Genomic DNA, 26,070 nt, shown 5'->3' with positions numbered 1-26,070 from the left:
TCAAGACTACAGTATCAACTTTGCCTGAGTTTCCAGCCTGCCAGCTTTCCCTGTGGATTTTGGACTTGTCACTCTCACAATTGCATGTACCAACTCCTTAAAATAAATATCTCTCTGTGTATATATTCTGTTAGTTCTGTTTCCCTGAAACCCCAATTGATACACATGGGTTTTGAAAGATCTAAAAATAATGGCTAAAACACTGAGTATTTACTATATGACCAGCAATATATTGGGAGGGGTAAAGTGATAAGTTGCAGTCCAGGCTGTGGTACTTACAAAATATGTCCACAAATGATTTGACACTCCTCTCTTCCAAAGGCAGAGTTTCTTAAGTATGGACTCTACTTAGTGACTCTAACAGATACACTGTGGTGAAGTGATAGTTTTAGACTTTTGAGACCAGGTCATTAAATGCACTGTGGCTTCCTCCTTGCTCTCACTCTTATATCACTCACTCCTGGGGAAGCCAACTGCCATATTTGAGGACACTCAAGCCTCTGGAGAGGGCCGAAGCTGGGACAGCTTTGCTGGGGTGTGTATGAAAGCTTGAAGAGCCTTGAAGAAACTGCCAGATGAGTGTTTAGAAGAAAATGAGGCATATTTTATTGGAAATTAGGGGAGAAAAGAGCCCTTGTTATGTAATGGTGTAAAGTTTAGCTGGAATGTGGGATATAGAAAAAAATACCTGATGGAATGGGTGCTCTTTGTAAGGAGACTTTCAGACACAGTATTAGAGGGGCTGTCTGGTTTCTTTTTGCTGCTTATAGCAAAATATAAGGGGAGAGAGAAGCAAAAGGAAAGCCTGTTAATAACACAAAAAGGAGTTGGAACTTACTGTTTTTGAGGATTCTCAGCCTTCCCCAATGGCAGATAATGTTGAAATTAAGGAATGACTTATGAGCAAAAATCATTCTAGGGTACGTTCAGGAAATGTTGGTCTGATGGTGAAACCAAGGGGGTGTGACTGTAAAATCCTTTATTAAAACCTCCAAAAGATCCAAGATGTTGCCTCAGAAAATAATTTAATTAAACGTAGGTTTTATTTTACTTTATTTTTTACATTTAAAAATTGTTTAATTAAAAATATTTTTCATACAATTTTTATAATTGAAGTATAGTTGATTTACAACATTGTGTTAGTTTCAGGTGTACAGCAATGTGATTTAGTTATATATCTACATTTATATATACATATATCTATTTCAGATTCTTTTCCATTATAGCTTATTACAAGATATTGAATATAGTTCCGTGTGATATACAGTTGGTCCTTGTTGTTTATCTATTATATGTATAGTAGTGTGTATCTGCTAATCCCAAACTCCTAATTTGGGAGTTCTGACCAGTGTGAGGTGATACCTCATTGTAGTTTTGATTTGCATTTCTCTAATAATTAGTCATATTGAGCATATTTTCATGTGCCTGATGGCCATCTGTATGTCATCTTTGGATGACATACAGATGGCAGTTTAAGTCTGTTTAGGTCTTCTGCCAGTTTTTTGATGGGGTTGTTTGTTTTTTGATATTGAGCTATATTGAGCTGTATGAGCCCTTGTTGGTCACATTGTTTGCAAATGTTTTATCCCATTCTGTACATTGTCTTTTCATTTGTTTATGGTTTCCTTTGCCATACAAAAGCTTTTAAGTTTAATTGGGTCCCATTTGTTTATTTTTGCCTTTATTTCCATTACTCTAGGAGATGGATCCAAAAAAATAATTGCTGTGATTTATGTAAGAGTGTTCTGCCTATGTTTTTCCTATAGGAGTTTTACAGTATCTGGTCTTACATTTAGGTCTTTAATCCATTTTGAGTTTATTTTGGTACATGGTGTTAGAGAATGTTATAATTTCATTCTTTTACATGTAGCTGTCCAATTTTCCTAGCACCACTTATTGAAGACACTCTTTTCTCCATTGTATATTTTTGACTCCTTTGTCATAGATTAATTGACCTTGAGTGCATGGGTTTATTTCTGGGCTTTCTATCCTGTTCCATTGAACTATATGTCTGTTTTTATGCCAGTATCATACTGTACTGATTACTGTAGCTTTGTAGTATAGTCAGAAGTCAGAGAGTGTGATTCCTCCAGCTCCATTCTTCTTTCTCAAGATTGTTTTGGTTATTCTGGGTCTTTTGTGTTTCCATACAAATTTTAAAATTACTTGTTATATAGTTCTGTGAAAAATGCCAATGGTAATTTGATAGGGATTGCATCAAATCTGTAGATTGCCTTGGTAGTATGGTCATTTTAACAATATTGATTCTTCCAGTCCAAGAACATGGTATATATTTCCATCTGTTTGTGTTGTCTTCAATTTCTTTCAAGAGTGTTTTATAGTTTTCAGAGTACAGGTCTTTTGCCTCCTTAGGTAAGTTTTATTCCTAGGTGTTTTATTCTTTTTGATGCAATGGTAAATGGGATTGGTTCCTTAATTTCCCTCTCTGATAGTTTGTTGTTCATGTATAGAAATGCGTCAGATTTTTGTATATTAATTTTGTATCCTGCAACTTTACCAGATTTATTGGTGGGCTCTAGTAGTTTTCTGGTGTGTCTTTAAGATTTTCTATGTATAGTATCATGTTATCTGCAAATAGTGAGAGTTTTACTTCTTCCTTCCAATTTTATTTGTTTTTTTTTTAATTTTTTTTGTTTGTTTTTCTTCTTTTTTTTTGTTTTGTTTGTTTTTCTTCTTCTTTTATTTGTTTTTCTTCTCTGATTGCTGTGGCTAGGACTTCCAAAACTATGTTGAATAAAAGTGATGAGAATGGGCATCCTTGTCTTATTCCTGATCTTAGGGGGAATGCTTTCAGCATTCCTTTTCACTGTTGAGGATGATGTTAGCTGTGGGTTTGTCATATATGACCTTTATTATGTCGAGGTATGTTCCCTCTATACCCACTTTCTGGCAGAGTTTTTATCATAAAAAGATGTAGAATTTTATCACATTTTTAAAGGTTACTTTCCACTTACAGTTATTACAAAATATTGGATATATTCCCCATGTTGTATAATACAGCCTTGAGCCTATCTTACACCTAGTAGTTTGTACTTCCCACTTCCCCACCCCTATATTGGCCCTTCCCCCTTTCCATGGTAACCACTAGTTTATTCTCTGTATCTGTGAGTCTGCTTCTTTTTTTGTTACATTTACTAATTTGTTGTATTTTTTTAGATTCCACATATAAGTGATATCATACAATATTTGTCTTTCTCTGTCTGACTTATTTCACTTAGCATAATGCCCTACAAGTCCATCCATGTTGCTGCTAATAGCAAAGTTTTGTTCTTTTTTATGGCTGAGTAGTAGTCTATTGTGTGTGTGTGTGTGTGTGTGTGTGTGTGTGTGTATATATATGTATATACCACATGTTTTTTGTCCATTCATCTGTTGATGGACCCTTAGGTTGCTTCCAAATCTTGGCAGTTGTAAATAATGCTGCTTAAACATATGTTCTTGAAGATGATTGAAGACCAGCAGAAGCCCTGTACAGGTGGGTGTGGCTTTTGTCTAAGGAAGTGAACTCCAATTATGTTCACATGAGAACAAAATACATTTTTAAGAGCATTATATTGGTAGAAACACCACCAGCATGGTCTGAAATTGAGAGAGACCTTACAAAATGAAAAGGCTTTTGGACCCCCAAAATTCTATTGACAGGACCCAGGCTCAGAACACTGTATAGCTCGAAACATTGTCTACCTCTTGTTGCAAAGGAATGATAATTCAAAGGATGGAAGCAAGAGCCCAGAGAGTGGAGCCAAAAACTATGGATAGTTATTTCTGAGCAGAAATAGGACTAAACTTCTAAGTGAGAAACTTCTAACATTTTCCTGGCTGATTTCAGAATTGCTGTGGACCAGTGATTTCTATTTGCCTCTTGTATTCTCTTTTGTTGAATAGGAATGTCTATAGTGATTATCCTCTGCCTGCTGCATATGTGTACCTTGAATATATGTGGGGCACATGTTTCTTTAGTTCATAGGTCTTCTAATTGTGAGGAACTGTATCCTAGAAACTGTATTTAAAGAACCATACCTGAGACAGCTGAATAACAGTTTGATTTAGATGCCAATATCCTGGATTTCAAGCTGAAGTTATAAAAGGATGAGACTTTCCCCTTTCCTTTCCTTTTCCTTTTCCTTCAGTAGGGCATGAGTTTAGTTTACACATGAGAGGAATTTAATTTGTGGTCAGAGAGTGAACTGTGGTGGTTTAAAAACATGTCCCCCAAATTTTTGATGCTCCTCTGCTAAAAAGGTAGTTTCCTTTGTTCTAGAATGTGGGCTGTACTTAAGGGCTCTAATGAATAGAATGTGACAGCAGTGACAGTGTTAGACTTCTGAAACTAAGTCATAAAAAGGATTATGTCTTCCTCCTTGCTTTGCTTTGAGAGAACTAGTTACCATGTCATGAGGACACTCAGGCAGTCCTATCGAGAAAGAGCTGAGTTCTCTTGCTAAAAGATAGAAAAGAACTGAGTCCTCCAGCCAACAACTGTGTGAATCTCAGGAAGCAGATCCTCCAGCCTCAGTCGAGCTTTCAGAAAACTACAGCCCAAACAACATCTTGACTGCAATCTCATGAGAGATTTCAAGCCAGAACCAACTAGTTCAGCCTCTGCCAGATTGCTGACCTTTAGGAACTATGTGAGATAGTATGTACTTATGTTGTAAACTGCTAAGTGATATGCTATGCAGCAATGGATAACTAACAAGTAAGCATTATCAATAAAAGTATGTTTGCAGAAAAAAAGTCATCCATTTAATCCATAGGTAACTCATATTTAACCTTTTTGTAGTGTGTAATATTTGAAACTTTAAAGTTAGTAGGTCAAAGACTGGGTAAGATATCTGACCTCCAATATATTAGAGTGAAGCTGGCCTGGGTACAGACAATATACTGTATCTTTTAGTGTTTTGGTGAATATGTAACTTGTGTGCTTCCAAATATTTTCTCAGGTGCTTTGTGACTGTCCTTTGAATTTTACTATTTGTCTCTGCTTATCTCAAAACAGTGTTTAAGCTGATGATTGAAATGTTGCAAAAAATAGAAACTAGATTCATTCATTCATATATCTGAATGTAAGCTACATTATGGGAAAAACTGTTGGAAGAATTGGTAGAGACTTATCTCTCTTCTGTTTTCAAAAGCTGCATACCCAGGAGCTGTGATTTTTTTTTTTTGACACGTGGAGACTATGCAAAGTATTTCTGGATTATGTAGTTAAGTACATCTTAATCTGTAAAAGTAAAAAGAACCAGAATCCATTAAGTATTTTCAAATATTTAGGACTTTAAATATTATTAAAAATCTTTAAAAAATTGACAGGGAAATACTTGAAAATGAAAAATATCTGAATTTTTCCATAAAAGTGATATAATCACTTGTAAGTGAATCATCAGCAGTAAAACTGTTTCTTGATAACATTTAACATTCGTTTGTTGTCTTTATCCTTAATAAGAAATTCAAACTAACAAATAAAGCAGCTGAACCTTGGTAAGTGTTTGTTACTATAGGTCGTGTTTTCACCAGTAATAATTAGCTTTTTAAAAATTAAAATGTCTACTAATATCCTCTCTTTCCTCCTCAGGGAATTGCTCCAAAGCTGGAATTTTCTACAACCTCAGTGATTACCGAATGTCTGATAAGTTCAAGGAAGTGCCACACTCAGGTTAAAATCATTTATTTAAAATATCTAATGGTTTAATTTATTTGTTTGTATTTATTGGGCATTTGGCAAGCATTATTCTTTTATTTTGGCTACAACTCTTTTCACATTTTTTTGATCAGTCTCTAGTTTAAGTAAAACAATTATCTTAGGTATTTAGCTGTTTGGTTACATGTTAATAAGTGTGGAAGTGAAAAACTTGGTGTACATGGTAGATGGTACTTTTTTTTTTTAATGGAAAGAAATTAGGCTGCCAGAAAGATGTTGGTTTCAAAAAGTTCCACAGAGAACTTGGTTGGAGGCTTCTATGAATCTTAAAGAAGTTAAAGTTCAAAGGATACATTTTTAGCGAATGGGACCAGAGGTTCTCAGGCTGGGATATAGGTGGTTAGTGGGTATAGCTTCTTGAGTGTCTCTAATTCCTTAAGGGACTGTTGCTTAGTTTGGTGGCTGTTCTAGTGCTGTCAGATCAAGAGAAGCTTCAATACTTCAGCCTAAAAAGTACCTTCTGTGTTTGTAAAAACTGCCTTCAGTAAACTCAGATATCTGGATCTAATATTACATTCTGGTCTAACTTCCTACTGAGTCACTGGGACCATCTTGCTACCCTGACCACAGGTTATCTAATAATGTCTAGGCATCACTCATACATATGTGACTGCATTATGACCAGGTAACAGTGGCCAGCCTGTGATGATGAGCCAGTACTATATAAAGCCTAGAGGACCCAAACAGGGCAGAACTGGACCTATGGTGGAAAAAGTAGAATGTTAATTTCCTGCATTATCAGTTTCAGAGGGAATTTGCTCAGGGTGGTAACTTGACAAGCTAACAAAGGTAAAATATGATTGTAAGATTATCAAGGGGATCTTTCTTACTTTGTTTAGCAAGACATTTGGTATGTTAGAGTTTGGCCTAATTATTTATCTTTTAAATGCAAGCTGAAACACGGCTACTAGAGATCTAATGACACGTACTTGCCAAATGCAGAGCTGGGTTACTGACTTGTTTGGAGATATGCACTGTGCACATTTGTAAATTGTCAGAAGTGCTTCCTCTGGATTCACAGAAGTTTCCTACCCACACTGCGGTATGCCTTTACTGGGTGGGTAGAAATTTCTTTTTTTGTCAGGAGTGTGGTATACACACAGAAGAGTACACACATTCTAAGTGTACAGCTTAGTGGAAGATTCCTTACTAAATGTAGAACTTTCACCCCACTAGTAGTTTCATTGGACTAGCAGTTTCCTCTGTAAGCTTTTGGCTAACTTGCCATTTCAATGTTTGTCATTTGTTTTTTGTTGAACAGAGATGTGAGAGAATAGCCTTTGGTGTTATTAAGAAAATATTCTTGAGAATCAGACAGATTTGGGTTCAAGTTCCTCAAAAGACTGGTTTAAAGATTAAATTAGAGAACATATGTGTCTGCACGTAGCATATAATTAATAAATTTTGTGGCTGTTACTGAGGTTATTCGTTTTTTAATTAAGATAATTGAGATATAGAAGACATAGATGAAATATAAGATGAAGACATTGTATGGTAGGCACAACAGAGTATATACACTTTTACATTAAAATTCTGAATGGTAACAGCCAGAATTTTAATCTTATTTGATCTTATTTGAGAACATGCTAAATCCACTTTTTTCCCAAGTGAATATTAGTTACAATTAAAATTTTAATGGGTATAAAACAGCATTTTCAGGTTCAAATACAGTTTAAGAATTAGACAAACCATTTTCGGTTTTTAAGAGAGGAGTGATTGAAATAAACTCTTTAAAATCATTTAGGTTTATAAATATTTATAATGATCTTTATTCCTTTTGGCACATTATTTTCAAATTTTTTGTCACAATTGATGTTTTGCCACCAATTGAATGGACTGAAAAAATAAATATATTATTGAGATTTTCTGGAATATATCTAGTTTTCTATGTAGTCTCTTTTACCTACTGCAAAGTAGAATTTATTAGTAAATAGTTAAATATTACTAGTAACTTTATTAATATGTTTGATAATCTGTATCAGGTAGCTTTTGCTGTGTAACGAGCCACACTAACTTAGTAACTTAAAATAAGATGCTTCTCACAGTTGTGTGGATTGGCTGGGTGATTCTTTTGGTCTGGGCTGCCTAGGCTAGGGCTGAGTGGGCTAGGAGGGCTTCACTTGCATGTCTGGCAGCTGGCTGACTTCTTGGTGTGAGAGGGACTTTACATTCCTGGTGTTTGGCTTGATTTCAGCTGGGGTGATGGCCACAGACTCTCACCATCTAGCAGGCTAATTTCAGCTCATTCACATGTGGCGGGAAGGTTTTCTGGAGTAAAAGAAGACTAGCACTTTTCAAGTCTCCTTTTGTCACAAGTGCTGTTGTCCTTGTGGCTGATCTAGGGAGCCATTTTGTGTAAAACAGTATGAAACAGCTACTATTTTAAGTTTTATTGGGCATTAATAGGATGCATTAAGGATTGATTAGGTTAGAAGGTATGAATCTGTGGTAGATACAGCACCGTTTCTAACTTCCTCTAGTGGTATTCAGCATTCAAAAGCTGTAATCAAAAAAGAAGAAAGAGTTCCTTTCAGTTTGGTATAAGCAAGAGGTGGGTAAGAAGGAACTTTACAGCATTGCTGAAATAGGTGATGTTGGGTTCATCCGGATCTAAAGGTAAGAGATCCTAAAAATGTATGAGGATCTGGGGGAAAGAGATCTAGGGGCTGAGGGAGACGAAGAGGACAAGTAACAGATTCAGTGAAAATAAAAGAAGTAGGTTGAGGAAAAGGTTTGGTCAGCAAGGGGTTTTCAGAGTTTAGGGTGCAATGGATCTGTATAATGATAAAATCTAAGATGAAGTAGAAAAAGACAGTTAAAGCTCAGAAATAGGAAGTCTAAGTTCTTGGAAAGATTCATTGCTTGAACATTTTATTAAACCTCAAAAGTTCTTTTCATGTGTTAATAATGCTGCTTCTGTGAGTCAGTGTGATGTCATAGAGATAGGTGAAGTGGGATGAAAAATTCTGAATTACTTGTTGAAGTCATTGAACAAGGTGGGAGAAGGTCCAGGAGCATAGCAAGAGCTAGAGAAGAAAGAAAAATGATGAAATAATCTGATGCTGCTGGTCTGTATGAAACTTGTGGACTTATTTTTCTAATCAGGAAACTTTGTTTCCTTGTTTTCCTATTTTCTTTCCTGTTTAAAAAAAAAAAAAGTAGTTTCCTACTTTAAAAAATATTTGACTCTTCTCCTATTTCACATTTGTATTTTATTTACTTAGAAATAGATACCTTTAGCAAGTAGGGAGGGGGATTGAGAAAGTAGAGAAGAGGGAAGGTAGGATTGGTGGTTTTTCTTGTTTATTTTTTTGCGGTACACGGGCCTCTCACTGTTGTGGCCTCTCCCATTGCGGAGCACAGGCTCCGGATGCGCAGGCTTAGCGGCCATGGCTCACGGGCCCAGCCGCTCCGCGGCATGTGGGATCTTCCCGGACCGGGGCACGAACCCGTGTCCCCTGCATCGGCAGGCGGACTCTCAACCACTGCGCCACCAGGGAAGCCCGGTGGTTTTTTAATGTGATAAAGTTAGGAGGACGTTCAAAGATTCTCAACTGTCCATTTTCTCGAATATTGGAAAGCTTATAAATCTAGACAAAGCTTGAAGAGGTCTTAAATTATTTACTTGTAATCCAACTTTTTTAAGGCAGAGACTATTTGAATAAAGTATCCTAATAACACAAAATATATAGAAATATCATTTGTGTTTAAAATTTTAGAGTGTTAGCCAGTTTTACTAGAAGACAGAGTACTAGTCATTAAAGTTTGTAACGTGTCTTTTGTACATTTTTACTTTTATAAAAATACAGAATTAAGATGTTATGGTTATCTGTCATTGAATTGTAAAGTTTTAGTTTGGAAGAGATCTTAAAAATCCTAATCACCTTGTATAATCCAAATTATACATTTTATGAAAATATGTATAAAGCTTTTCTTCAGATTTTCACATTGTGCAAATGTATGTAATCATGATAGTATGAATGAAACGTATAGTTTTCTCCATAAAGATTTTATAATCAACTAATTAGACATGTGTGTTGCTAAGATTACTAAACAAATCCTCTTAAATTATATAGCCAATTATTTGAATACATAATTATAAATGATAAACCAATGTTTGCATTAGTTTTTTAGTATACTGAAAAATAATTGTTTTTACTTTTTTTCTTAGATTTTTCAAATGATTAAATATTGGGCTTTAACTTTGTTAAAGTACTTGTTATACTTAAGAAGTGTGGTAGAGTATATTTTATTAACTACTAGACAGAGTTATTTCGGAGGATATGGATTTGACTTCCCTCAGGATCTACATGGATAAGAGAGACTGATCTAGTTGGCTTTGATAGATTATATGTGCCTTAAATTACTTTTTAAGGTTTTTTCTACCTGTAGTTATATATATATGCATATGTATATGGTTTACCCAAGGGTCATAATATGTATAAAATATATCTCTCCTGACCAAATGAATTTTATTTTTTATGTTTAGGATAAATTTATTCACCATACGGCTCCAGTTGAAAAATCACATGGCAGACTGCAAACCAGAACATCAAGGTCACAAAAGAAAAACTCCAAATCACCTGAGAGAAATAAATATTGCATAAATGCAAAAAACTACGAACAGCCTACAATTTCTTCAAAATCACACTCTCCATCTCCTTACACAAAAAGACGCATGTGTGAGCTATCTGAAGACACTAGGCAGCGGCTGGCGCATTTAAATCTGGGGCCCTATGAATTCAAAAAAGAAACAGATAAACCTCCATTTGTGATTAGACATGTATGTGTTCTCTGAAACATTTCCATTTGAAACTGATCTAATCTGTTCTTCCACTAAAATATTATTCTCAAATTTCTTTCAACTTCTAGCTTATATTAATAATTTTCTTTCCTGAACTGTTAGCCTAGCAATCTAAAATGGAAAATTAACTTGATAAAAGAACATTCTTTTGCAGCCTTTAAACCGGGCAGAGATCAAGCTCCATTATGAATGCCATGTTAAATCCTCTCAGTAGCCATTTCCTTTCCTCTCATACAGTGGACCGTGTAATAACTTTACAAATTGAACTGAGATGTAATTGACATTAGTTCTAAAATGGCAGAGTAGGGTATTAAAAGAAGACCAAGTTTTCTTTGTGGAAAGGAAGACACCCTCCTCCCCCAGCCTTTTAAAAAATTATAATGGAAAAGTAAGTTTCTCTTGAAATTATGTCCCTTGGATAAACCTTATATAATGGATCTTTGAAGTAAATCTTTATTTGATGGGAAGAGGAAGCCCTTTGAAAGAAAGAGTTAACTTCAAGGGTAACATAGTTTCTAATCTTTCTATATGGAAGCCTGTTTTGGTATGGTTTGAGTTTAGAGCTTGTGTCCATATAGTCAAATAGACTCTGGCTAATTTTAAGGGTCTGTAATCAGAATATTGAATAAAAGGCTTTCTCAGGATCTTCATAATTTCTTTAATTTTTATCAAACTATATTACCTTAAAAGTATTTCTTTAAGAAAAGCTTGCAAATTAATAAAAATTGCTTTATATAATAATAAACTTGAAGATTTAAGTGCTTATAGAAGCAAAACAACTTTTTGAGATGTCTATGAAACACTTTCTGACTTTGTCTCTAATGCATTTTTTTCCAAATTTTAAAACGTAAATATCAGTACGAACATGTAAACATGCCCCTGTGATGGTCAAATAGCTTTTTTAACATACGCCACCTAGAAGTTCAGATTTTCTTTGTGATACCTTTAAAAAAAAATTTAGCTGTGCCTTAAGCAATATTTCATTCCATTTTCATATTTTGACTATGAATCCTTTATTATTGTAGCCTAAGTAATAGATTTTTTATTGTAAAAAAGAAAATTTATAATATAATGGACACTTTTAAATGATTATTTTATTGAGATTATTGTGATTATACTTGTCTTATTCCTATAGAACTCGTTTATAGGTTCTGGTCACATTTTTTTGTTGTTTGAACAATATCCAGATATGTTTACTTGCTTGTTTGACGACAGTTTCAGAATGCCTTTAATTCTGTTTGCTCATAATTGCAAATTAAGTTGAAAAGAAAGGACATGCTAAATTCTAATCTGAAGAAATATTAGCATTTTAATTAAAATGCCTATGTACGAAGATAACCAGGAATATTTTGAGCGTTAGCCACATAAAAGTTGCTTAGGGAAATAACTGCTCTTAAAATGTTTATTATTATGTTCATGTCACTGTTCAAAATAGAATAATTTTAATAATGCTTGGTATAAATCTTCACATTTTTATTTAAATGATTTCCCTTTCAGCTTTCCATTGAACAGAAAGAAATACATACTTCTAAGCTTATAAAATTGCTTACGTTATTGTATAGAACTAGATTTTTTCCAGCTGTATAAATGTATGCCTCTCTCAGCCCCATGGGCATTCATGATTTTAAAAGCACTTAACAAAATTGGTAACCAAACAAAATTTTAATTTGATACATGAATATGCAAAATGTAATACATTTAGGAAAGACATTCTAGTTTTACAAACACTGTATAAAAAGTAATCTTAAAGAATAAGAAGCCATTTCAAGAATCTAACTAGTACTCTCCCAAACTGGCACAACCATCCTATAAGAGTTAAACTGCGTTCTTTGCTTTTTTATTTATGCAGAATAGGATTTTTTCCTATTGTGGTAAAATACTCATAACATAAAATTTACCATTTCAACCATTTTAAAGTGTATAATTCAGTGACATCAAGTATATTTATATTGTGGTTCAGCTGTCACCACTATCTAGTTCCAGGACTTTTTCATCACCCTAAGTGGAAACCCCATGCTCATTAAGCATTCACTCCCCATTTCTTTCCCCAGCCCCTGGCAACCACTGATCTGCTCACTATCTCTATGGACATACAGTGTTTGGCTTTTTGTGTCTTTTTTCATTTAGCACAGTGTTTTCTAGTTTCATCCATGTTGTAGCATGTATCAGTACTTGATTCTTTTTATGACTGAATAATCCATTGTACATTTTGTTTATCCATTAATCTGTTGATGGACATTTGGGTTTTCAACTTTTAGTTATGTGAATAGTACTTCTGTGAACATTCATACACAAGTTTTTGTTTGAATACCTGTTTTCATTCCCAACTGCTTTAATACCTAGGAGTGGAATTGCTGGGCCATATGGTAATTCTATGTTTAACTTCTTGAGGAATTGCCAAACTTTCCCACAGTGGTTCCTCCATTTTGTTTCCACCAGCAATGTGTGGTGGTTCCAATTTATCCACATTCTCACCACATTCTCATTTTGTTGTTTTATTTTTATTGTAGCCATCCTGAGGGGTGTGGAGTGGTATCTCATTATGGTTTTGATTTGCATTTCCCTAATGACTAATGATGCTGAGCATCTTTTCACGTGCTTGTTGCCATTTGCATATCTTCTTTGGAGAAATGTCTATTCAAGTCCTTTGCCCATTTTTAATTGAGTTGTTTGCCTTTTTGTTGAATTCAGTTGTAAATTTTCTGTTATATATTTAGGATTCTAGATCCTTATCAGTTACATGATATGCAAATATTTTTTCTCATTCTGTGGCTTGTCTTTTCACATTCCTTTTTTTAAAGTTAAATTTTAAAAAATTGTGGTAAAATATGCACAATATAAAACTTACTATTTTAACCATTTTAAGTGTACATTTTAAAGTGTACACATTAAGTACATTCACGTTGTATAATCATCACCACCGTCTATCTCCAGAACATTTTTCATCTTGCTAAACTGAAACTGTACCCGTTAAACAATAACTCCCCATTCCTCTTTCCCTTCAGCCCTGGCAACTACCATTCTACTTTTTGTCTCTATGAATTTGACTATTTTGGGTACCTCATATAAGTGCTACCTAATATATACAGTATTTGTCAGTTTGTGAATTGCTTGTTTCACTTAGCATAAAGTCATCAAGGTTAACTCATGTTACAGCATGTGTCAGAATTTTCTTCCTTATTATGGCTGCATAATCTTTTACATGTATATACCATATTTTGTTTATTCATTCGTCTGTTGATGGACACAGGTTGATTCTACCTTTTGGCTGTTGTGAATAATACTGCTGTGAAAATAGTATAGAAATATCTATTCAGGGCCCTGGTTTCAGTTCTTTTGGGTATATACCCAGGAGTGGAATTGCTGGATTGTATGACAATCCTATTTTGAGTTTTTTGAGGCGCCACTATGCTGTTTTCCATAGTGGCTGCACCAATTTACATTCCTACCAAGAGTGCACAAGCGGTTCAATTTCTCCATATCCTTGTCAACACTTGTTACTTTCTGGTTTTTGATAATGGCCATCCTGATGGGGGTAAACTAGAATTTTGATTTGTACTTCCTTTATGATTAGTGATGTTGATTGATTTTCCATGTGCTTATTGGTCATTTGTATATCTTTTGGAGAAATGTCTTCTTAAGTCCTTTGCTCAACTTTTAATTGAGTTTTTTAGATTGAGTTTTAGATGTTTCTTTATATATTCTGGATATTAATGCCTTTTCAGATAATGATTTGCAAATATTTTCTCCTACTACATGGGTTGCCTTTTTACTTGATATTGTCCTTTTATGTACAAAGTTTTTAATTTTGGTAAGTAGAGCTGTCTTTTTTGCACAGATTTATATCATTCTGACTTTTTTTTTGTTAGAAAATATGGATAACTGTTAATATCTTTTATTACTATACTCAGAATGCTGACTCCTGAACACAGCCAAGTAAAGACACTAAATTCAAAATCTATATGCTAAGGAGATAAGTAGTAAATGGCTAAACTTGTTTCTTAAATGTGGCAAAGTAAGATTTCCCTGTTTTTAACTTTGTAATAGGAAGCAAACTAGGCAATAAAGTAATGGACCTTTCAACTATAAATCTGTTCATTTTAGAGTGGATTCAAAATATAATTAAAAATTTCTGGAGTTTAACTTAAATTTTATTTAAAAACAAACAGCAAAATACTCGGCTAAGCTCTGATCTTGGAACATCCTTGAACTGTATAGGCAGTATCATGTTAACTTGATGATAATGTGATCTATGTACCTCAATTGATTTTCTGACTCCATGAGACTGAAAAAAATATTTAAGCTCCGTTTTACATTGAAATCTTCCTTATTCTAGGTTGATCCCCCAAGTCCCAGGGCTGATGCTTTATTTGGATCTTCTGGCAGAGACTGTGAAAGAAATGGATGGTCCAGGCTGCACAATGGTTAGCTACAAGTTATCTCTCTTCATCTGTTTTAGTTCTCTTGGCTACATTCAAGTCTTTGTCTTGGCATCAATTAATAAAAACAGAATCTTGGCTGTATTGGAAAATATGGTATAATGCCACTTTTTACAACTTGTGGGACACCCATGTCGGTACTCTCTAAAAATAGTAGAATTTCTGTGCTGCTATAAACCATCTTCATCTTTGAGATTCAAAACACATATTAGCATATTAAAGGCTATGATACCTTTTAGTAAAAAACAAAACAAAACAAAACCTTTTGTTTTGCTCAACAATTTCTAAATGTATTTGACCATGAAACCTTTTCCTCTCCTTAACATATATTACTTAGTTTATGGAACAGGCTTTGGGAAACACCGTTGTAAAAAGAGTTCAGTTTTATAGGTTTTGGACATACATTTACACATATATTTGAATACTTTCTCTACCACTTATTTATAAACTGGGCATTCTTGAACAAATCACTTTACTCTGATAATCAGTTTATTGAAGAATGAAGATAACATGATAAATATTACCATGTAAAATGCTCTAGCACTTAATAAGTATCAGCTGTCAAAATAATACTTATTATTTATATTTCTGGAAAGATAATGTCCTTTAGGTTTAGTTTATAATATTTTTTTTTCATTTTTAGGCCTGGTCCTGATGGTTAGATAAGTTGTTTCTTAAGTTCAATATGAAGATGATTTTTATGAAGAAGATTAAGTAGTATTTTATAATTAGAGATATGTAAGCGTTAATATCTGTAGACATTAGCTAGTCAGTTCACCAAGTATCCACCAGCAGCCTTTAAGTTAATTTACTGCACACGAAAAAAAAGGCATAGAAAAGTGAGAGTGAAAAAATACAATCAACATGTAGTGAGCTCTGTCTCGTTTTGTTTCTAAACGCTAGTGTATAATCTGTTTTTAAAAATTGGGATATGAAACATTCTTATCTGAGAACATGAAGAGTTTTTGCACATTTATTTTGCTTTTTTAGCAGTAACTGGGAGATAAATGGGGTGATCAATAAGTCTTTCATACTCAGAATAGCAGATTATATGAAATTAGGAACAGATGTTATACTCTTGGACTTCCCCCTCCAAGGGATGTTTCCCCTCTTGTACTAAATTTATAGACATAGAGTAAATAAGCTTTCAGAACCAGAAAATTGAAAATAGCTTCAATATAGACATTTCTTTGGAAGATGTTTGTAGAATGCACTTAAATGTCTGATTTCCCTTGACAATTATTATGTATTTGCCAGCAGAACTGTTATAGTTTCTAGTAACTTCTAATCAAAACAGTCAGCTGCCTGTGTAGAGGTACAATCAGAGAGGTCAATAATGAGGTGCTTTTTTTTCTTTTTAATTTGACATAATTTCAGACTTACAGAAAGTTGAGATAGTACAAAGAATTCCCCTACACCTTTTACTCAGAGTCCACAAATATTAATATTTTCTTTTCCCTCTTCCTCTCTCTCTTTCTCCTCCCTGCCTCCTCCCTGTATGAGTGTCTGTGTATAAACTTTTCTTGACAAGGACATTGCCATGGGCTGATATGTGTCCCTCAAAGTTCATATGTTGAAACTCTAACCCCCCAGTGATGTTATCTAGAGACGGGTCATTACCTTTGGGAGGTAATTAGGTGTAGATGAGTTTATGGAGTGGGGTCCTCATGATGGGATTAGTGCCCTTATAAGAAGATACACCAGAAGTCTTGCTTTCTCTCTCTCTCATGTAAGGACACAGCCAAAAGGCAGCCATCCTCAAGCCAGAATGAGAGCTCTCACTGGAACCTGGCTGTGCTGGCACCCACATCTCAGACTTCCAGCCTCTAAAACTATGAGAAATAAATGTCTGTGGTTTAAGCCACCTAGTCTATGGTAGATGACAGCCTGAGGAAACTAATACAGTTGTTTTCTTAATGTGATGCAAGTATCAAAACAGGAAATTAATGATACAATGTTAACTAAGCTATAAACCTAAGTCATATTTTGCCACTTGTTCTAGTAATATCTTTATAGCAAAAGAAATTCCACAACATACATAAGGTTCAGTTGCCATGTCTCTTTCTTTAGTTTTCTTTAATATGGGTCAGTTTCTTAGTCTTTCTTTGTGTTTAATGATGTGATAATTTTGAAGAACAAAGGCCAGTTTTTTAATAGATCTCCCTCAATTTGGGTTTGTTTGATTTTTTTTTCCCTCATGATTAGATTTATTCATTTTCCCCCAGAATACAACAGAAGTGATGTATTACTCTCAGTGCATCATGTCAGGATGTATGTGATGTTGCTTTGTTACTGGTGATGTTAATTTGCTCACTTGATTAAGATGGTGTCTGCTCGGTTTCTCCAGCATGAAGGTGCTATTTTCTTCCTTCCCTTTGTAATTATGGGAAGATTGAGACTATGTAATTCTCTTCGACTTCGACCCCTTTAGCATACATTGATGATTCTTGCCCGAAACAATTTATTACAGTGATGTTTACCAAATATTTTTTTAAGTTCCATTTTTCTTTATACATTTATTATTTGCCTTCTACTATAAAGAGTTTTCCCTTCTCATTTCTCTAATTTTAATGCCCCTATTCTTTGGACTACTTTTTTTTTTTTTTTCTGGTTGGCAGTTGAGCAATTGTGCTTTGGGTTCTTATCAGCTATTTAAATACATATGTGAATTTCTTATGATAGAATATCTTACACATAGTGAATTTTCACTTATGACTATCTTTAATGAAAATTCTTCTTGAACATTTTCTTACCAAAGTATCTTGCCTAATAATTCTTAAGTTCCTATAGGTTACCATTTTCACCAACATTGATTTATTTAGTCCTCATAATAATGTGAAGATGGATGTAGCTATATTTGATCAGGAAGAGTGACAGAGGCTTAGAGAGGTTACGTGATATGTTGGAGAGCTACAGAATAGCCGTGTACAGTGTAGAACCCAGGTCTTCTAACCCCAGCTTCCTTTCTTTTCCACCACTCTCCTACCACTTTTCCTACTTTCATTTAGATGTATTTTTTAAAATAAAATTTTCAAATTTTCTCTGTCTGGAATTTCCTTGATATATAATTCTGATTGTAATTTGTGCAGTCTTTTTGAAGAAACTCAGTATCTCTTACACCTCAAGAATATATGGAAGCTTTATCCAATCATTTGTGCATTTTAAAGAGGAAATCAAGAGCAACATCTTGGCCTTTTTCAATTTTGCTTAGGATTTAGGAAAGATACTAGACTCTGTCTCCCCCTTGGAGAAATGTCTCTTATTCTCTTCATTTGAAGATTCTGTTGTGAGTTTCAATTCTACACAAGACTGTAATCTTTTATGAGCTTCCACTAGTCCCTTTGTTAGATGGTTATTATTTTTATGTCAAATAAATTGGAAATAACATCCCAAATCCTAATAGGTCATATCTTGAGTAGACAGCAATAAATGGTAATATTTTATTCTTTTCTGAATAAAATGCGTGTAGTCATCATGTATATACTTATCAGCAAAATATCTCATTTGTTTGTGTGCCTCCTTGTTTTACAGAGTGTCATTTTTAGGAACTCCTTTTTTTAGTTTCTTTAATTCTCTATTATTTATAAAACATTTTTAACAGCCTTATTGAGGTATAATTTATATATCATAAAATTCACTTGTTATAAGTTTACAATTAAATAATTTTTAATAAATTTGCACAGTTGTGAAATCACTAATATCTATTTTTAGAATAAAAGGGGAGAGAGAGCATGAGTGAATGAGTGAGCACACCAGAGCTCAAGTGCAAAATCTGACTGTCTCTTCTTATAAGGGCACTCTTTCCATTATGAAGCCCCACCCTCATGACCTCATCTAACCCTAATTACCACCTAAGGGTCTCATTTCCAAATACCATCACTTTGAGAGGTAGGGCTTCAACATATGAATTTTGGGAGGACACAAATATTCAGTTTGTAACACTGATTTCATGAGATTATTGGAGAATCAAATAACTAATATTGTGTTTTCTGCTAGTCACTATTCTAAATGCTTACTATTTCATTGATTAATTACTCACAGTAACCTCAAGAATTTTAGATGCTATTATTTATCCTCATTTTACAGATGAAGAAATCTGAGATTTAAGGAAGTAGTGTAAGTTGTTCAAGGTCGTGCATGCACGTGCGTGCGTGCACGCGTGCGCACACACACACACACACACACACACACACGATCTAAATTAGCTCTTTTTCTTCATACTTTCCTTAAGTGTGACCCATTCATTAAGGCCCAGCTCAACTTTTTCCTCCTTTAGGAAGTTTTTCCTCATGGCCTTCAACTTTGAGAGATCTATCTCTGATATGACTTTTTAATAGCATTAATTGCCTATACCATTCTGATTTAGCCTGTTCTTTTATGCTGCTGTTATTCAACTTCGTATAACTTAACTAAAGTAAATTATAAGCACTTCCTGACCATGGGCTGTGACTATTATCTCCTCTATCTCCTGCATTTAGAATATAGTTAAGTACCTAATTGTTGGTAAAGGTGATTAAATTGTGAACATTAGGAAACGTCAGATCAAAGTAATAGCTTAATTTATAAAAGTGAAAGAAAATTATATAAATTTGTCTGAATTAGGATGTTTATAAATGGTTTGTGGAGAGCAGAAGACATTCCTGTGTTTTAATATATTGATATTTTGAATATTACATTAGCTACCAAAAAGAATATATATTATGTATAGAAATTATTACCTTAATTTTCAAGGTTAGCATGTTTGGAGAATTAGACTCAGTGTGTCCTTATCATTCTTTTATTTCTTCTGCTACTTGTGGCCATGTTGTACATTAGACTTTACAGAAGAGGAGTTAGGTTGGGAGTTAGTTTTATTTTGAATTTTGAAAAGCAGTTGAAGTAAGTTGGACCTTACTGAATTAAATGGTGAAGTTGACCTTGTGTGAAAGACATTAATGTTTCAGCTGCCCTCTATAATGGCTCAGGACACTTGGAGAACAAGCATCTTGTGCTATAAGTGAAAGCTAATTGACTAAATATAGACTATCCTGGGTCTCTATCCGTATACCATTTTTTTTTCTGTACAAGGTGGTTTGGGAAGGTAAAATATAGACTGTTAGAATGTTTTTGACTGGAATGTATTAGCAAAGAAGTAGAATTGCAAATTATGGTTCTGATTTTCTTATCTATCAATATAACAGAGATTATAATACTTAAAACTTGACTCCTTCAAGTAATGAGTAAAACCCCAAATCTGCATCTACAATGTAGTGGTCTTTGGCTTAGGGAGAGATTGGGAATAGCTTTATAGTCCACTGTTGTAGATGCTATGCTAGGTACCTTTATAAATTTTATAATTTAATCATCACTATAACTCTCTGAGGTAAGGTAAGCATTGTCTTCATACTCTTAAAATGAGGAATGAAGAACAGATTAATTGTATAACTTGACCAAACTAACATGTATGATAAGTAGTGGAAGTTGAACCTGGCCTTGTTTGACTTAGTATTCAATAGTAATGATGTTGATAATGCTGGTAGTAATAATAGTTAACATTTATTGTATTGCCTTACATGTAATATCTAATGTAATCTTTAAAACAATATTACGAAAGAGGTACATTAGACCAGTGGTCCCCAACCTTTTTGGCATCAGGGACTGGTTTTGTGGAAGACAGTTTTTCCACTGTGGGGGTGGTGGTGGGGTGGGGAAGGGGGATGGTTCAGGCGGTAATGGGGAGCAGTAGGGAGTGGCAGATGAAGCTTTGCTCACTCACCCGCTGCTCGCCCCTCCTGCTGTGCGGCCTGGTTCCTAACAGGCCAAGGACCGCTATCAGTCTGTGACCTGGGGCTTGGGGACCCCTGCATTAGAAAATTGAGGAATCTGAGACTAGAAAGATTAGATAATATGCCCAGGGCCATATTGGAAGTGCTGGAGCCTGAACTGTAATGCACATCTATTTGTCAGCAAGATCTGTACACTACAGGACAGTATGCTCCCGCCCTCTAAAGCTGGTCCTGTTTCCATTATGCTTACTTAATTCAAGCATGGACTCCAAGATTAGGAACACATGTAGTCTGGCAGTATCTATCAAATCTATATATTCAAATTATATTTCATCATAAACTGGTTTGTCAACTAAAAATTATCTATTTCATGTAGACAGATTGGTTTATCAACTAAAAATTAATCTGGCCTGTATCAGATATCTCCTCCTCTAATGAAAATATGATTTGAAATCACTTAATTGCTGAAGAACTGGTACAGATTTTAACTTGTTGCTTATCATCTTTGTAACATTATTGAAGGATTTTTAAGATATTTCTGAAGACTGCTGTATGAAGTATAATCGTAGAAACAGAGTGATTGTAGGAAGAATCAAAGATGAAAACAAATTTCTTCTTTTTGATAGGAAATATTTATAGTTTCTTTTGTACATCCTTTTTTAGATCATTCTCATCTTCGCTGCTACCGACCCAAGGATTATAAGGTATGTAGTATAAATTGCAGAACAATAATTATCCTGGCTTTCAGATTAGAGCATTAGTAAATTTCTTATATGTATGGTCAGATATTATATTCATTTAGTCAAGAAATTTACAAACAATAATTGTCATATTATGGAATGTCATTATTTTGTGTATGTTGTCAGGTGGTAGGATAGACTTTTCATTGAGTGTCTTGCTACAAATGTTTTGTGACTTTTGATTGTTCATTACTTGTTTGTGTATGTGTGTATGTGTGTGTGTGTGTCTGTGAGAGAGAGACAGAGACAGAGAGAAACGGGTTGCTACTTTTAGTGATACCTCACACAGTAGTATTTCTAAATTTCAGTCATTCGTAGAGCATCCTCATAATTTTTACAATACCTGCATGTAATTTATGCTGTCTTTTAAAAATTCACCTTGTTTTTATTTATTTCACCAGTGTAAATGAAAAATCAGTATCATATACTTTAAATGGATGATAGCCTTAAAAATACAGCAAAAACAAAACAACGTTACTAAATTCTGGCTAGAAAACTATTGTTTTCCAAAGACTCTGAGACATGTTCTCTTTTTCTTAAAATGAGATAAGCAATGATAGACAGGTATAGGAGACATACCAATAGCTAACTAAAGATTTCTGATTGAAAGAGAATTGAAAAGAAAATATATTTTTTCTTTTGGGATTCAGTACCCTTTTAGTGTATGTCCATGTGCTATATAAAATAATCTTGTGTATCATCTAAATTCATTTTGGGTACCATACTAAGTTATCTGCTATACCACTAGTAGTTCATGTTCTACATTTTGAGAAATACTGCCCCAGAGTTTTTCTTTTCTGTCCCTAAGTGTAAGCTTCTTAAGAAGAAGAAGAAGCATCATAGTTGGGAAAACAAAACAAAACAAAAAACATAGCTTTCCTTATAATACCTTTGTCTATTTACTTGAAAACAATTTATCCCATGCTTACTGGCACTGAACAGTATAGCTCTTTGCCATGCTTTGATTGTGATAAAAGAAATATGGAACAAGCCAAGGCACCATGTGACTAAGGGGCCAGATCTACCAGAGAGTCAGAATCATCAAGGTGGAACTTTATAAAAGTTTATTCCAGGCCTACTAAGTTAAAATTGTTGAGACCGTAGACTAGAAATTTTTATTTTAAACAAGTTTCCAGGTGATTCTTATGCAACTCTTTTGCTGTCTATCCAAGGATTGGTATTTGAGAACTACTAGTATAGACGTGGATATAGCACTTGAATAGAACCATTCCTTGTATAGCATTTGTATAGGGTCGTGCCCTTGCTTAAGGCTGTCCCTAGAGGAGTGTGGGCCTGGCATAATTCCCCTGGTGCAGACCTACCCTATTATGTGGAATTTATTCAAACACATACATGGGTACTGATCTGTGTAATATATATGTGCATGCATGCGCAGGCACACACACGCATCAAGAAGCATAATGTTTGTTGTCTTGCATGGGGCCCAGGGAAGTTACCTTAGTTGTAATACCTAAGGGTAACTAAGTTATACCTAAGTAATACCTAAGGTAACTAAGTTACCTTAGTTGTAATACCTAAGGGCCAAGCCTATCTTCAAGTCATGTTTTACAAGTTTTATTTATTTTCTTCTTTATTTGCATCCTTGTTTTTTTTTACTAATCTGTAAGTTCCAGAATGGCAAGGATCTTATTGATCTTGCTTATTGACAATTGCTAGATATTGTCTGATGTACGGCGTGGATTCCTAAAATATGTGTTGTGTGAGTGGATTATGAAGAGAAAACAAGTAAACCAAATATACAAAAGTATAGAATGGGGAGAAAAGTATAAAGTATATAGGACACTAATCTTTATCCTAAGGTAACTATAATCCAATTCTACATTGACTGGTCCATTTAGAGGTAGGTGATATATTTAGAATCCTCTTTTCTAAATGAATTCTTTAAAAGAACTTCACTTCTATTCATCTTTAATATCCACCCACCCTCACCTCTGTATTCTTCACTTTTAGAGTTAGAGTAGAAGTTGATCATTCATACTACCTTTGTAAAGCTGTGCATGGTAAGTGAGCTCACAGGATTATTTCTGTATTGAAGAGGTAGATTTTCACAGAAATACATATGCAGCATTGAACAGTGCTATCTTTTCTATGAAAAAAATAAAGGGCTATTTTCTTACAGGCATATAGTAACTGGTAGTGGAACACTATAGGATTTCTACAAGGAGAAGAGTTATGAAACTAGGAGTGCTTGCAAAAATTTTTTAGAAAAGTGGAACTTGGCCTGAGTTCTATTGAGAAATATATTCTGCAGAGGCAAGGGAAGAGGGAGAAGAATGTCTTAGGAGGAAAACCACATGAAAAAACCTTGGAGTTTAGAATAAGTACATTGTCCTGGAGGCAGGGGGCAAACTACTGGTCTGGCTTGAGTGGAGGGCGTATATTGAGGGATAATGGCTATTTAACATATTTATTTTCTATTTTTCCTACTTCTTCATACCTATTATATCTGCCGCCTCCTTCTTTAAGATTTCTAGTTACTTGGTCATTAGCTGTTCTTTTGGCCAAAGTCACCTCTCTTCACCCTGGATGCATTATAATCAGCTGTTCTATAAATACAAAGTTCTCAGAAAAAGAACACACCTCTCAACCTGCCTCCCTATATCTTTATTGTTCCCTGTTTCTTTGTCCTTTCATTGCTAGGCATTCAAATGAATGACCCAGTGCAGCCAAAAATTAATTAGTTAATTAAAAAAAAAAAGCCTGGAAGTGAATTAAGTCACTTCTTATATTCCATTGACAAGAACTAGTCCCATCTAGAAGCAAGATGAGCAAGGTGGCTAGCAAATAGAGATCCTAGTTAGGCGGCTGTTTTCCACTGAAGAGGGCTCATAGATTTTAGTAGATCACTGACCATATCTGTCACAGTCTGCCTATCTGCCACCAAATATCCCCTTCTTCCCTCACACAGAACATGCTTTTGTCCTCTTCCAGGAAAATCACTTGAAGTTCCATCATTCAAGTTCCACTTGAATCTAGCTTGAACTTCAGGATCTTTGAGTGTTGGATAAGCCAGATCCAGATAGACTCCCTGTGATCCAGTGACCTGTGAACCAAGACAAGTTACTTCTCCCCTCCCTCACCTTCTCACTCTACCTGAACCTCATTTCTGGTATGTTTTGTTAGAGCAGGGATAGGTTAACTGGAAAAAAATCGTGCTCTTATTTGCAAAAGGGAGAAATAGAGAATGAAGAGCAGTTACTAGTCTACAGCAATGATAAATGCTCCTGGGCAAGCTTTGTGAACCTAACAGGTGGGTTCCCCGCTGCCCTGATAGTAGAGGAATGTCCTTTCTTAGACCTTAACTCTCCATGGGCCCTGACTCTACCCTGCAGCTGGTTTTTCCATGTCTATTTATTACCCCACATGGCAGTGAGTTATCCTCTCTGAAATGGGTTTGGAGGATTTGATCTCTTGGGACTGCATAGTTTTCAAGCCCACTTCCTGCGGTTAAAAGTTTTGGGGCCTGAGAGCTGTTTTATAGACTTAGGCTCTTAAAGGCCAGGTTCTTGATTTCTTAGGCAATATAGACTTAAGCAAGTATCAACTTCTCATTTATTTGCTTGCAGTCAGTTTAATGTTTCAGTAAATACACACAAAGTTGTTTTCTTCCCTCTAAATACAATTCTGAAGTCTGATTTATTTCTTTAGTTCTTATGCCTTTTAATGGCACTTACCTTGAGGCCCTTTGAAGTAGGCTCAGATGGGAAGTAACCTCCTCAATCTGATTTTTGTCTTAGGATTTCGTTTCTCTGTTTAAAAGTTTTAATGGCCCTTTGTTCAAAGCTCAAAGCCTTTTTCTGGCTTAACCTTCTACATTTTGTGTCCACACACAGTTGGCACTCACTTTTCCTGGCCCTGAGAGGCCCTCGATTACTAAAATCTTTCATTTCTGCTCTCAAACCAATCTCTCCTGAGCTCGTCATTCTTGAAATCCCTTGCTCAGTATAAGTAAAAGCCAACACACACTACATCTCTTGCCCTTTACAGCTATTTTCCTAGAGGTAATAAGCTTGAAAGTTATGTGGTCTATCTTCCCAGCTGTTGCAGGCCACAGTTTTATTTTGCTACTGCATTATTGGATCTTAAATTTTCAATCCTCAAGTATCTATTCCCTTGCTTCCTGCTCCTGACTTACAGGCCAATGCATATTTAGGTCTATGTTAAGACCAGTACAGTAAGATACTGATTTCTGAATTGTTTGGGGTAATGCTATTTGCTATAGAAATAAACCTACAAACTTCAGAAGGTTAATATAATAGAAATTTAGTTTTTATTCACATAATAGTTAATTTAGGGTGCCTCTAATCTGCGTACTATCTTTCCGTGCAGTGACCCCATTCTGTGCCTTTGCCTTACTCTAGAGCTTTGCTGTCCTCTTCACATGGTGGAAAATGAAGGAGAACCTGAAGAGGCATATCTCTTTCTTAAAAGCCTTGTCCTGGAATTGACACATAACATTTTTACCTACACTCTGTTTGCCAAGAACTAATCAGATGGCCACACCTGGATGCAAGGATTGCTTCTCAGCAGTAATTCTGCTCTGGAGGAGGGAAAGATGAATTGTGATGGAAAGCTAATC

General features: G+C 34.8%; 1 protein-coding gene across 2 annotated transcripts in view; it reads left to right on the top strand.

Moving 5' to 3' along the window:
- The window catches only part of SPATA6 (spermatogenesis associated 6), a 157,810-nt gene that overhangs the window by 55,439 nt on the left and 76,301 nt on the right, over window positions 1-26,070 (top strand). For both annotated transcript variants that reach the window (XM_067726066.1, XM_067726065.1), the window contains exons 6-9: window positions 5,597-5,677; window positions 10,212-10,505; window positions 14,863-14,950; window positions 21,394-21,434. In XM_067726066.1, coding sequence (XP_067582167.1) covers window positions 5,597-5,677; window positions 10,212-10,505; window positions 14,863-14,950; window positions 21,394-21,434 — 504 coding nt within the window. The remainder of the gene's footprint in view (window positions 1-5,596; window positions 5,678-10,211; window positions 10,506-14,862; window positions 14,951-21,393; window positions 21,435-26,070) is intronic.

Source organism: Pseudorca crassidens, chromosome 2, assembly GCF_039906515.1.
Source record: "Pseudorca crassidens isolate mPseCra1 chromosome 2, mPseCra1.hap1, whole genome shotgun sequence".
Classification (NCBI taxonomy): domain Eukaryota; kingdom Metazoa; phylum Chordata; class Mammalia; order Artiodactyla; family Delphinidae; genus Pseudorca; species Pseudorca crassidens.
Note: the sequence above shows the minus strand (reverse complement) of the source record. Positions and strands in the feature narration are given on the sequence as shown.